The sequence below is a fragment of the Erithacus rubecula genome (genome assembly GCF_903797595.1).
Source record: "Erithacus rubecula genome assembly, chromosome: 2".
Lineage (NCBI taxonomy): Eukaryota > Metazoa > Chordata > Aves > Passeriformes > Muscicapidae > Erithacus > Erithacus rubecula.
The window spans coordinates 34,050,232-34,064,389 of NC_136685.1; the positions used below are offsets into that span (position 1 = coordinate 34,050,232).

At 38.8% G+C, this 14,158-nt stretch overlaps 1 protein-coding gene across 3 annotated transcripts in view; it reads left to right on the forward strand.

The window, feature by feature from the left end:
- ZNF292 (zinc finger protein 292) overlaps positions 1-11,977 on the forward strand; it is a 50,247-nt gene extending 38,270 nt beyond the window's left edge. For 2 of the 3 annotated variants that reach the window (XM_079326633.1, XM_079326634.1), the window contains exons 2-3: positions 690-826; positions 3,881-11,977. In XM_079326633.1, coding sequence (XP_079182759.1) covers positions 773-826; positions 3,881-11,053 — 7,227 coding nt within the window. In that variant the 5' untranslated portion in view covers positions 690-772 and the 3' untranslated portion in view covers positions 11,054-11,977. Of the gene's footprint in view, positions 1-689; positions 827-1,995; positions 2,138-3,880 lie in introns of all 3 variants that reach the window. The other variant, XM_079326632.1, reaches the window with a different exon arrangement.
- The last annotated feature ends 2,181 nt before the right edge of the window (positions 11,978-14,158 follow it).

A 14,158-nucleotide genomic window follows, 5' to 3' on the forward strand; every position in this document is an offset into this window, starting at 1 on the left:
TAATCAAACCAGTCCACAGAGAATCAAATTGGACAGTAGTTGCTGCAGTACTGATACAGATGTTTAGTAGTACTGGGCAACTGGGATTTTTCCTTTGATTTGCCACAAAACTAAGTACTTCTATTGGTACTTGACAAATAATTTATATTGTACAGAGTGTTCTTCTAGAACAGCATTCAAATGACCTACTTATTAGTGTACAGCTTTCCTTTTCTTTGTATCTTAGATTTTTTTCAAAATGTACTAGGACATTCATGTTAAACCTCAGATTCATTAACCACCCAGCTCATTGTATTAAAGCAGTAGTGAATTCAGTGACAAGTAAACTGGATTAGAATTACACGTACTTTTCTTTTTTGTGTTAAGCTGCAATTTAAAGTTTTAAGTCTTCATATCACTATTATCATTTGTATGTGATATGTATGAATAATTAATGTACTTTAAAATTCTTAGGTGACTGGGTCACTAGATAAAAATAAGTCATAGGTCTAAGAAACAAGTTTTTATTTACTTTAGTAAAACAGTTTTTCTGGTGACATAGTGAGTTTTGACACTGTCTAGAAATGTGCTGGTTTGCTTTCAAGCTCATCTCTATCAGTTCTGAATGATTGTCTTGCAGAGACTAATGTGACTCTGTCTGAAAATGCAACCACTTTCTTAGTCTTGTTCTTCTCTTTTTTCCCTTCTAGATTGCAGAAGTAGATTGCAAAGATGCTCTAGAAATGATCTGTAACCTCGAATCTGATGGAGATGAAAAAAGTGCTCTAATTCTATGTGCAGCATTTCTATCTCGCCAGCTGCAGCAAGGGGAGATGTACTGTGCCTGGTGAGTTTGAACCTTGTTTTCTAAGAACAAAAACTTAGTCTGGGGAAGATACATAAGCTGTAAGTTAACCTTCTTCAGCTGATAAAATCAGTGAGCTAAACAGGAAGGAGATAAGACTCATGGAAAGCTAAAGAAAATAAATGCATTTGCAAGATAAGCATCCACTACAGGAATTTGAAAGCTGTCTGTATGATGAGGCAAATACCAATAGCTGGTTAATAATTTTTCCATAGAAATAAGAAATTTAATATCTGCAGACAATTGGTCAGCATTATGTCAGCATTTAATAAGTTCTGTTCTTTCTGTCCTGTAATAACACAGTGTTTCTTTTTCTAACAAACTTAGGAAGAAGCTCTTCACTACTACTATAACCATAATAACAAGCTAGATGAAAATACTTATATTTTAGGGCTTGCTTTAATTAATGTGGGAACAAATAACTGGTCTTTGTTGGCAGATATTTGAGCTGTTAGAATTCAAATTTCTTTCTGCTAATTAGCAAATCTGTATAATTCCTGAAAAATTTGCTTTGTTTGTGTATCTCCATTTTATGTGCAGCAACACAGGAGAAAACTGCTAATGCAGGATTTTGCTTTAAGAGATTCTGCTAAAGTTTTGGGGGTTACAGCATTCCACAAGGTACCAGGTACTCTTGGCTATTTGTACCTGAGGAGGAATGAACAAGTGAGACAATGCAGATACCGTGATACTGTTTTGCTTTGGGAGCTAATTTCTTGCTAAATCACAGTCACATTCAGCTCTCAAAGCAGAGCAGCTTTAGGAAAAATGTATCTACCTCAGAGAAAAGCTAATCTTCTGTAGGTGTTCATAATTACTAAGAGTTCAGAAATATACAGTTCTAGTCTGTGAATAGTAAACTACTATTAAGTGCAAGACTTTTCTCTTTTTCAAGACCACATAATGAGTAAATTATGTAGCATAAATTATGGTAATGCTGGTTTTATTCTGAACTCTCCTTCCGGTATTGAGTCATTGTCATAATTTAGATATTTAATAGTGTGGGCATTTTAATAAAAGATAAAGTGTGAATAAATTTCAGACTTTTTTCTTTCCCAAAGACAAAATGGAGACTGTTCTTACCCCTGCATTTCTTGTTATCAGAATAGTGGTTGTGTTGATGGCCCTGAAATATTGTTCTCTTGTTCTAGGGAACTGACTCTTTTCTGGAGTAAACTGCAGCAAAGGGTAGAGCCTTCTATTCAAGTGTATCTAGAGAGATGTCGTCAACTTTCTGTGTTAACTAAGACTGTTTATCACATTTTCTTCCTGATTAAAGTAATTAATTCAGAGGTAAGGATACTCCTGAAAGAATATTTTTGGCACATTCAATTGAACTGTGATCAGGAAAATTCATGAAAATTTCTTTGACATCTTGCCTTTCCATGTAGGGTTAGTTTCAGGACAATCTTAATAGGTTTTAGCAAAGGCCATAGCAACTTCCTTCTGCAGGTAAATTATAAATTTATTCATTTTGAATCATTAAAACTTTGCTTCCTTTGGAAAAAAAGAGTAGAGTTAAACAGAAAAGCTGGATGCCACAGCTGAGATGAAGAAAACACTAAAGGTGAGGTTATAGCCTCCAGGTTTGCCTGTGTCCTTTAAATGTGGAATTTTCTGTAATCAGGCCCTAACATTCCTCACCAGTGTTTTCCATATTTCAAAAATTACAGAAAATGGAGAGGACCAGCTTATGAAGAAAGGAAATGAAGGATGTCTACTAATATATAAGAAAAGGAAAATTACAGGAAATTTAGAAAGAAAAGAAGAAACTACACAAAAACCCCCAAAACTACAACTTAAAATCTTTGGAATTGCCACTTATGGATGCAGTTTATTTGATAAATGAAATACTTGTCATTTGTGGGCTTAGACCCAATGTTGTTTTAAAACCCTGCTTATCTTTCTCAGCTAACCTTGTAATCTAATTTGCTTAGTTTCTTTAGTAGTTGCAATATTTAATATTGGTAGCTAAACTGAACTCTTATGATGTTTTCTGAATGTTGGGATAATAATTCTAAGCATAAAAATACCTGGTTTTGGTTTTCAGTGTTCTGGTATGGCTAATCATGGGCTTCTAAATTTAAAGATTTCCTTGCCACCCCCCCCCATCCTTCCTGAAAGATGTGAAATAAATTTGAATTATAGAAGGGGAGGAAAATGACTTTCAGAGTCTTGTGATATTAATATCTCTGCCTGCTCCATGCATATTGATTTTTCTCCAGTGAGCATTTGATAATTTACTTGTTGGCAGAAATTAGAGACCATGTAGGTAGTAGACTTGTACATTCATAAACTTGCTGAACTTCATTCTCATGTATGCCACAGCCTCTTTTATGCATCCTTAGCAGCATAAAGAGCTTTTAAAATCAATGTAAATGTAAATGGAGTTGCCTTAGGGTATGAATGAGTAAAGACCACATGACCTTTAGAACATTCAAATGATGGAGCATTTAACAAAATTTAACTATGCTTACTGCTTCAAATTGGACTGAAGCCATGTGCTCAGTTGAGGTCAAGTGACTTTGAAGTGACTTAATTTTTAATATTGATAGCAAATCTTTCACCTTAAATGATCTCCAAATTTTAGATTTTTCTGAACATGTGTTTTTCTTTAACTGCAGCAATTTTTACCATTTGAATCCTACCCAATGTTAAATTGGTATTTCATAGAAGCTCAGTCTCAAATATCTGTGGCACAACTGACAGGCTTTATTCGAAGGAAAAGGCTCAATATTCTCTAATATAAACTGAACACCTCTAACATATAGTCCAAAAGTCCACAAATTAGACAGAACATACAATTAATTGGTTTTTTAGTTGTATGTAAACTTCAACTTTTTAGTAGCATGAAGACAAGTTATGCAACTTAAGGAATAACATCTGAAGACAGTCCATTCTTTTCCTTGGGGTAAAAAGTGTTACTGTGAACCTCTGGTGCATTTTTTTTGACATGATTGAATGATGACATCTTTTACTTACAAGTATAGAAAGAGCTAGATAAAGTGATGTACTAAAATTAGTCTTGCTTTACAGATCGATGGTGCTGGACTTGCAACCTGCATTGAGCTGTGTGTGAAAGCGTTGCGCTTGGAATCCAGTGAAAATGCAGATGTCAAGATATCTATTTGCAAGACTATCTCTTGCCTACTTCCAGATGATTTGGAGGTGAAACGTGCTTGTCAGCTGAGTGAATTTCTTCTGGAACCCACTGTGGATGCATATTATGCTGTTGAAATGCTATATAATCAGCCTGACCAGAAGTATGATGAAGAGAATCTTCCAATACCAAATTCTTTGCGCTGTGAGCTCTTACTTGTGCTGAAAACTCAGTGGCCTTTTGATCCAGAGTTCTGGGACTGGAAAACTCTAAAACGTCAGTGTCTGGCACTTATGGGAGAGGAGGCATCCATCGTGTCATCCATAGATGAACTAAACGATAGTGAAGTTTATGAGAAGGTTGAGGATGGCCAAGAAGATAGTAAAGAAACTTCTCTGAATGGACTCACTGGCATTGATGAGGCTAACAGCCTTCTTAGGGGTATCCGAGATGAAAAGCAGAAAAAGAGAGAAATAAAAAAACTCAGAGAGAGGGGGTTTATATCAGCTAGATTTAGGAACTGGCAAGCTTACATGCAGTATTGTGTGTTATGTGACAAGGAATTCCTAGGTCACAGAATAGTTAGACACGCACAGAAACATTATAAAGATGGAATTTACAGTTGCCCTATTTGTGCCCAGAATTTTAATTCTAAAGAAAACTTTGTTCCCCATGTAACTTTACATGTGAAAAAATCCAGCAAAGAGAGATTGGCTGCTATGAAACCACTGAGGCGACTGGGAAGACCTCCTAAAATAGCAACTACCAATGAGAATCAGAAAACTAATTCTGTATCCAAACAGGAGCAGCGACCCATTAAGAAGAACAGCCTCTATTCAACAGACTTCATTGTGTTTAATGATAATGATGGCTCAGATGATGAAAATGATGACAAAGATAAACCTTACATACCAGAGATAGTGCCAGTTCAAAAACCACCCCCTGTTAATGAGTTCACCTGCCCTGTAACACTTTGTAAAAAAGGCTTTAAATATTTTAAAAATCTAATAGCACATGCAAAGGGCCATAAAGATAATGAAGAAGCTAAACGTTTTCTTGAAATGCAGAGCAAAAAAGTGATTTGCCAGTATTGTAGGCGACATTTTGTAAGTGTTACTCACCTGAATGATCATTTACAAATGCACTGTGGTAGCAAGCCTTATATCTGCATACAGATGAAATGTAAGGCTGGCTTTAATAGTTATGCTGAGCTGTTGACCCATAGGAGAGAGCATCAAGTCTTCAGAGCCAAATGTATGTTTCCCAAATGTGGCAGAGTGTTTTCTGAAGCATATTTACTGTATGATCATGAAGCACAGCACTATAATACCTACACCTGCAGAGTCACAGGCTGTGGGAAGGTGTACCGCTCTCAGAACGAGCTGGAGAAGCACATTGAGGATCACAACAAGCAGCCTGAAAAAGAAGAGCAGCCTGAAAACCAAACTAATCAGCCTGATCCTAGTCAGCCTTCTAAAGCTCATGACAGTACTGATGGAGTTGCCGTTAAAGAGGAATTGACATCTCCTCCAGCTGAAAGCCAAAGCAGTTTCACTGAAGGAGAAAACGTCTGGAACCAAATCAAAGCAGAACCAGTAGGGAATGAAAGTGTAAATGCATCAGTGAGTGTACTGCAGCAAAGCAATTCCTTGCCTAATGCTGGTTTAGAGCAGTCTCCTGTGGGTTCAATAAAGACAGAAGAAACAGTTCCAGCAGGCAGCATTAAGCTGTCTGTTAACCAGAAGATCCGAGATAATTTTGTAAAAAGAGGTAAATTGGCTGCTACAGCCAGTAAAGTAGATACTACTAAGCCTGGAGTCCAGCAGTTGTGCCCACCAGTTGACTCTTGTCTTCCAGTTTTCCAAGAGAGAAAGGAGGAAGGCTGTCTCAGTCAGACTCAAAATATTCAAACTGTTTCTGTGACCTCAGACACATTAAAACCAGAAGCCCTTGAATCAAAAAACTTAGAAAGACAAGTGAGCATTGTAAATCCATTCAGCATGCAGAATCAGACAGGGTATCGAAACAGTGTACCCATTTCCAAACTTGAAATTGAAGACAGTATTAAAGCTGCAGCTAATCTGTATAACCTACCTTTAAAAACTTTAGAAAGTATTACATTTATTCCATCACAGCCTAACCTAAGTAGCTCTTTAGTTCCAGCTGTGTCACCAGCAGCCCCAATTCAGAAATTTAATTGCCAGGTTGAGGGGTGTACTCGAACGTACAATTCATCACAGAGCATTGGCAAACACATGAAGGCAGCACACCCTGATGAATATGCTGCTTTTAAAATGCAGCGTAAAAATAAGAAACCGCGAAAATCCAGCAGTCTGCAAAATGTGCCGAATGATGGGAAGATTGTATATCTTATGCCATCACAAGTGGGCAATCCCAATGGTGCTGCTTTTACTGCACAGAACAAATCAAATTTGAATCCCACCTGTTCCAGTCAAGTGCAGCATGTCTCAAGTACTCTTTTCCCAACCCACCTAGAAAATCTGGCAAATCCTATGTTGCCTCTTGTGGAAAGTGTCATAAATCCAAATTTGTCTACTCGTATTAAAAGTGAGCCTGAGAGTGTTTTGTGTTCACAAATGGAAAATTTGTCTGCTGCAACCTTACCTTCTCAGTTGGATGATCTGGCAAAAACAGTTATGCCTCTGAATATTGATGGTGGTTCAGATCCTTTTCTTCCTTTGCCTGCAGAAAATGGTCCAATGTCTCTCTTTCCTTCATCAGCAGAGAATCCTCCAAATTCAGTCTTCTCACAACTGGAAAATAACACCAATAGCTTTTCTTTGCAACTAGAAGGAAACACTAGTTCTACCTTCCCAAAAGAGGAAAGTGTTGATCAGATATTTCCCTCACAATTGAGAAATGAAAATAACTTCAGTGAAGCTAGTTCTCAACATGCAGCTTCAGAAAAGGTGAAAAAAGATCGTGGCAGGGGCTCAAATGGGAAAGAAAGGAAGCCAAAACATAACAAGAGGGCAAAGTGGCCAGCAATAATTAGAGATGGCAAATTTATCTGTAGCAGGTGCTTCAGAGTGTTTACTAATCCTAGATCACTTGGTGGTCACTTATCTAAGAGGTCTTACTGTAAGCCTCTTGAAGGATCAGAAATTTCTTCAGAAGCTCTGCAGGCTAACGGACAATCTTTGCTTGCCAGCATGATTCTTTCTTCAAATTCATTAAACTTGCAGCAACCTCAGGAGTCTGCCTTCAACCCAGAGACGTGTTTTAAAGATCCATCATTCCTCCAGTTACTTGCAGCAGAAAATCGTTCCGCACTGCAGACTATGTTTCCACGGGCCAGTGTGACTAACTTTAATACCAGTGGGAATGAGGAAGGTAATCAAATTATAAAACAAGCCTTGGAAACTGCAGGCATCCCCGGTAGCTTTGATAACACAGAAGTACTTCCACGTGTGGTTACAACCAGTTGTGTCTCTGGTACGACTCAGATAAATGCAGCTGTTCTGCCCAGCTCAGCCGCGCCGTCTCTGTTGCAGACAGTCTGTAACCCCAGCACCCTGCTGACAGACCAAAACAGGACCCTCAATGCCAAAATTCCTCCACTAAACGAATGCAAGAGTTTGCCAGTTTTTGCAACAGAGGACTTGATGCTAAAGACTATTGAAAATGGCTTATGTCCTAGCTCATATTCTAACACTGTTGCAGCAACGGGAAACATTGCAGGGAACAGTTCACGAGTTTCAGTTATAAGTAGTCCCAAGAATTCAGGGTCAAACAGCTTGAATAAGAAGGGAACCAGCTCTTCAAAGAGGAAGAGAAAAACACCTACACCCCTGCTTATGCCCAATGCATCACAGAAATTAGCAGTAAATAATGCAACAGTAATGGGACTTTTAACCAAAAGCACTGAAGGAAACATGCAAATACAGGGAGAAAGTTTTCAGTCCAACTTGCTGGCAAACTGTGGCTCTCAAGCAGTGGTGGAAAACCTTGCACAGAAACTCAGTAATGCTGACAATCAATTATTCATGGCCAGTATCAAAGAGAATTTCAAAACAAATCTTGAGGCTCATACAGTTCTGCCCCCTTTAACAGTAAAAACTGAAAATGGGGATTCCCAAATGATGGCTGCAAATTCTTGTGTGCAGGCAAATTTGGAAGAACAGATTTCACAGGACAGTGTTATGCAGAACTTTGAAAAAACCCTGGAAATAATTAAAACTGCTATGAATTCACAGACGCTTGAGGTAAAAACTGAAATTCAGGATACTGTTGCTGCTTCAGGACAGAACTTGCAAGTAAATAATGCCCAGGCTGCTTCAGAAAGTTCTGCACACAGTGTAAAACCACCCACTTCTACACAGTTTGCTGTGCACACAGGGAATGTTACTGCTGCAAAGAGTACCTCTGCTCAGTCCGAGATATCTCAAAAGGATGATACTCAAATGTCAGAAATTTTGGAAGGCTTGCAGAAACTGAAGCTAGAAGATGATTCTCCCATTCCCATCTCTGAGATTGTTTCTCAGTGTCCTCTAGCAGATAAGCCAGCACCAGCAGTTCCTGTTACATCAATTGAGAATAAACCTCTTATCCAGCTATCTCCAGAGGCAAGTAACATTCAATTTAGTGATAGAGTTAACAAACCTTTTGTATGTCAGAATCCTGGCTGCAATTACAGTGCTATGACAAAAGATGCATTGTTTAAACACTATGGCAAGATCCATCAGTATACTGCAGAAATGATTCTAGAAATAAAGAAACATCAATTGAAGTATGCCCCGTTCAAATGCGTTGTAGCTACCTGTCCAAAAACATTCACAAGAAACTCTAATCTCCGAGCACACTGTCAGCTTGTACATCATTTTACAACAGAAGAGATGGTAAAGTTAAAAATTAAGAGACCTTATGGCAGAAGATCTCAAAATGAAACTGTAAACACAGCCCCACAACCTGTTGAAATAAAAACTGTGCAGACAGTAGTAATAGAAAACAAAACTGTAGCTCCGTTGGTCAAAGAAACTCAGATAAAGGAAGTTATAGAGCCTGTAAAAGTATTGGAAAAACTTTTACCAGAAAATAGTATTCCTGAAAGACTGGAAAAACCTCCCCAGGTGGTTTCTGTTCCAGTGGAGCAGCACAATCCAGCATCTTTTGATAGTGTGCAGGAACAAGCCAAAGTACGCAAAGTTAGGAAGCACAGGAAGGAGAAAGAGGAGAGGAACGGCAGGAAGCCTGTAACAAAATCTCTGGAGTTTCCCCCTAGATACAGCCCTTACAGACCATACCGGTGTGTCCATCAGGGCTGCTTTGCAGCCTTCACAATACAACAAAACCTAATTCTTCATTACCAAGCTGTGCACAAATCAGACCTCCCTGCTTTCGCTGCTGAAGTGGAGGAGGAGAATGAGCAAGGCAAAGAGGAACAGGAGGAGGTGGAAACCAAACCTGCTGTCAGGGAGTTCAGGTGTGAGGTGAGTGACTGCTCTCGCATATTCCAGGAAGTTACCAGCTTGATACAGCATTATATGAAGCTTCATGACATGACCCCAGAGCAAATTGGAAACATGAAATCAGCCCCCGAGGTGGGAAGGTTTTTTTGTGACCAGTCTCAGTGTAAGTCTTCATTTACAGCGTATATTAACTATGTTGTGCATCTTGAGACGGATCACAGTGTTGAGATAAAGCCAAACAAAGTAGAAGATGATGGCATGTTCAAGTGTGACTGTGAAGGCTGTGACCGTATTTATGCTACTAGGTCTAACCTCTTGAGGCATATTTTTAACAAACATAATGATAGGCATAAAGATCATCTAATAAGACCCAGGAGACTGACACCAGGCCAGGAAAACATTTCAAGCAAAGCAAATCAGGAGAAACCGTTGAAGTCTAAACAGAGAGGACTCAAAAACAGATCAGGAAAAGAAGGTAACAGGCTGTCAGTGAAAACTAAACGAAAGAAAAATGTGAACTTGGAAAACAAAAACTCAAAAGGAATTCAGGTTCAGGAAAATAAGGCTTATTCACTGAAACGTGGCAAGTACGTGTATTTTATAAAGGCCAGAAATGATGCCTTATCAGAATGTACAAGCAGGTTCATAACTCAGTATCCATGTATGATAAAGGGATGTTCATCCGTAGTCACGAGTGAAAGTAACATAATAAGACATTATAAATGTCACAAACTGTCTAAAGCTTTTACTTCACAACACAGGAATCTTCTTATTGTGTCTAAAAAACATCCTGTTTCCCAAATAAAGGAAGCCTCTTGTGAGCAGGAGGAAACTGATAAAAAAACTGATGTGAAAGAGCCTGAACTAAGTTTGATAGCAAGCAATAATGATTCAAGCACAACTACCTTACCGCAAAAGGAAACTGAAAAAGGTGAGAAGGATGAAGTGGATGAACTGACAGAACTATTCATTACTAAACTAATTAATGAGGATTGTTCAGCTGCTGAAAATCAAGCAAAAATCTCTTCGAGTGTAAATAGTGACTTGCAGGAGACCAGCTCCTGCCCCTCAGAGAAGCAAAAATCAAACAACTTGAAAAGAGCAAATAAAGAAAAAAATGTATCTCAAAGTAAGAGAAAGAGAGCTGAGAAAACAGAAGAAGCACTGCCCAGTGGCGTGAGTAGCCTGCACAAGGAGGAGGAGACCGCTGTCGCCATTCAAACTGCCGAAGAGCAACCTGCGGCTTTTGACTGGAGCTCGTTCAAGCCAATGGGTTTTGAAGTGTCGTTCCTCAAGTTCCTTGAAGAATCTGCTGTGAAGCAAAAGAAAAACTCTGAAAGAGAATACCATAGCAGCGGAACCAAAAAAGGATCCCACTCAAACTCGCGGAAAGCCAGTGAGAAGGCCCCTGCAGCAAGTGACAACGTCACTTGGTCGTGTTCTGAAACTGAAACCCTTGTACCGTTTGCCAACCCATCACGGCTTCCATGTGGTGATAATGTAAAGATAGTGTTAGACAAGACTCTTAAAGACTGCACTGAGCGTGTGTTGAAGCAGCTGCAGGAAATGAAACCTGTTGTCAGTTTGAGAAAGCTCGAAGGACCTTGGGAGGATAATCCAGAGGTTATAGCTGCAAAAGTAATTGTTGTGGGTACTGAGGAAGGGGAATCAAAATACTGAAAACCTAATGTGTTTAACCATGACCTGTAATAGAATTTATTTTGAATAGGAAGCCATCAAGCATGCCTAGTAACTGTGGAGCTCTTTTATTTTGAAGTGATTTAATCTAGCAAAAAACATGACACAAGTCATGTAAATGTCTTATTTGTTTTTATCCCTATGGGACTTGAAGAAAGTAATTGCTTCATTTTTGTAAATACTTGATCAAGACCTCAACTTTCTATCAGATTGTTCTTTCCATAAACTAAATCTTTGTGAGTTGTCTGTGATTGGTATCTTTCACCAGGTTACTTCTCGTGTATAACGGTTTTCTTTATTTGTAGATACATTTTTTTTGTATATATTTATTATTGTAAATCATTTGCTGCCACCAGCAGTCTGTAAGTCTAAACTATTAAATGACACATTTATATTCGGAATTTTAATTTGTAACTAAGTGAGCAAGTTTTTAAAACTGTCCTTTAATCATTTTAAATTAAGAACTTTTGAACTAAAGCTATCTAAGTCTGCCATATCCAGTTTATTTTGCATAAAGCATTTATTTACCGAAGAAAAGCTGGATAAAATCACATTTCATAGGTTAAACATACTGACACACTCTCATTTTTGTAAATTTTAACATCCAGTATCTATGGATGGTATTCATATGTAGTTAAACATAAATATAATAGTTTTCTTATAGCTACATTTTTCATTGCTTTTAATTGGTTACAAAGCATTTATGATTCCATAATAAAAATGGAAATGTGAATAAAAATAGTTTGCTACATTGAAGATTTAAAACAATATTTGGTATTAAAGAATCCGTTGTGAATGTGATAGAAAATTAGTAGTGTGGAGCAGTGTATATATTTGAGGTGGTGATTTGTGAAGTAGCCCAGTATTGCCTTAAATAAAAACACATTTCATTTCTTGTTTTATACATGTGATCTTATAAAGGTTATTTTTGTTTCTGTAACTTAGATTGGTGTATAGTTTAATTTTTGTTAAAAAAACAAAGCAAAACAAAAAAACTTCAGAAACCATTTTTGTAAATAATGGGTTTATAAAACAGATGGGTTTATTTTGATAATACCAGTTTGGTATCTATCTATAAAATACACGAGTCCTTATGCCATACCATTAAAAACTAAATAAACAAGGCACTTTCTGAAAGGGAAGTGAGATGGTGGTCTTACAGATGAACTCGGTGGTTGTGCTCTGTGTTGGTGGCATAGGCTCCCTTTGCGCTCCTCTGCCTCTCGCTGACTGTACGTGGCACCACTCACAACCTCTCTTTTCCACACTGGAACGAGCCTCAGAATTGGTGCTGCTTGTAGCGCCCGGGATTGGAGCAATTCCTCTCTATGCTGCTAACTGAAATGACAGGTATCCCGTTTGTTGAGTAACCAAAAGTGTGAGTGCATTGGTGGGAGCTGTCAGTACCCAGGAATCTTCAGTGTTGGTTTTCATGCGTGGTTATGTTTGACTCAGCCAGCTGGATTGTGTGGTACCAAAAACTTTTCTTGGATTATTCTCGTTACTGGATGTGACCTACCTTCAGTAATATAAAACAGTCTTTATCTTGGGTGAGATTGGCTTGATTTTTATTTTTTTTCTATAAACTTGTCTTGCTGTGTAAAGCTTTTGCATTAAATGCTAGATTTGATTGCCTGTAAGCTATTCACCTCGAATCTCTTGACAGTTTTCCTGAATATCAGTGCAGAGGGCACCTTCCTACAACCAAATGAAGTGACTTGTTGCGAGAGTGAGGATTATGTGTGAACAGAAACAGCATTTCACCTCGGGCATAGCCCTTGGTTTGCTACATGGTGCTAAATTGCTTACCTTCGCAGAAAGCCCGTGCTTCCATTTGAACAGAGCCCGTCGGCTCCTCTCACTTTCCATCCCTCCCAAGTGACCAAACTCTTATTATGCCTCGTTAGTAAATGAAAGGCGCAGTCCGAGAATGATAAAACCAAAAGAAACCCTTGCATTTTTGACTCTTAAGAGTGATCATTGTAATCATTACAAGTACACAGTGCCATTTTCTACCTGCCAGAGGCCGCTGGTCCCTCAGGATGGAGCTTCTGCTGGATACCAGCCACGGTGACTGTAGAGGGAACTTCTGCAGGGGAGAAGAGGGCAGAGATCCCCTGGAGAGGATCCTCCAAGTTCTGAATTCTCGTGTTTGCAGCAGTAACTAACCACTTCAGTCACTGTCAACAGACCTCGCAACTGTTAGTCTTCAGAAGAATATTTGTGTTGTGAAGTTGAATAGTTTCAACATTCCCGATGATTGATACTGTGGACTGAGGATAGCATACAACTATTTAGCTACACAGTGCTATACTAGAATGCTGTTTTTAAAAAAGAGAAAAGAATAAAAAAAAATCCAATGTCATAAATATCCAGGAAGTAAATTTCTGAATTTGGATTTGAATTTCTGAGAATAAAATATTTAATACTGTCTCATCCCAATCTATCAAATTCAAGTAGATGCTGTACCCATTACTTAGTACATTCCATGGCACACTCCCTTTTAGGTGATTACTGACAGCCTGACTAACAGGTAAGCTAGTGTGGGGTTTGTTATTTCCTTTTTAAAAACAAACAGGAGTATTTTGAATTTAAAATGGGGTACCAAAGGCAGGGTCTGATTTGAAGTGTCACAGACTGCAGAGGGCACTCTCGTTTGTAAAGCTACCTATAGAAACTCCCAAGGAACTAAATTTGGTGGTTGCATTTTGTTGTTTTCTCTTGAGTAATACAGAAAATCTCCCTCCCCAGCCTGAACGGGCAGCTTCTCTGGGGCCTGAAGCCACACCCCTGCTCTTGGGTGGGATGGGGCTCCGAGCCAGCTGCACCAGCAGCACTGCCCAGCCCTCTGTCTTTCGCCTTTTCTGTCTCCTTCCTCTTTGTCTCTGCCTTCCAGAATTGTCACCCGTTAGCTGTGAATCATTCAAGCAGAGGTGCTTTCTTTGAAGCTCCTTGTTGCTATCAAGGGCGTGCTGACTAATGCAGCAGGTGTTGCTGATGGGGAAACAACCAAATTGAGGAGTCTTGTCTGAATGCAGAGCATGGACTGTTTTGGGATTGAAAAACACCTTTAAACTGACAGTCGGC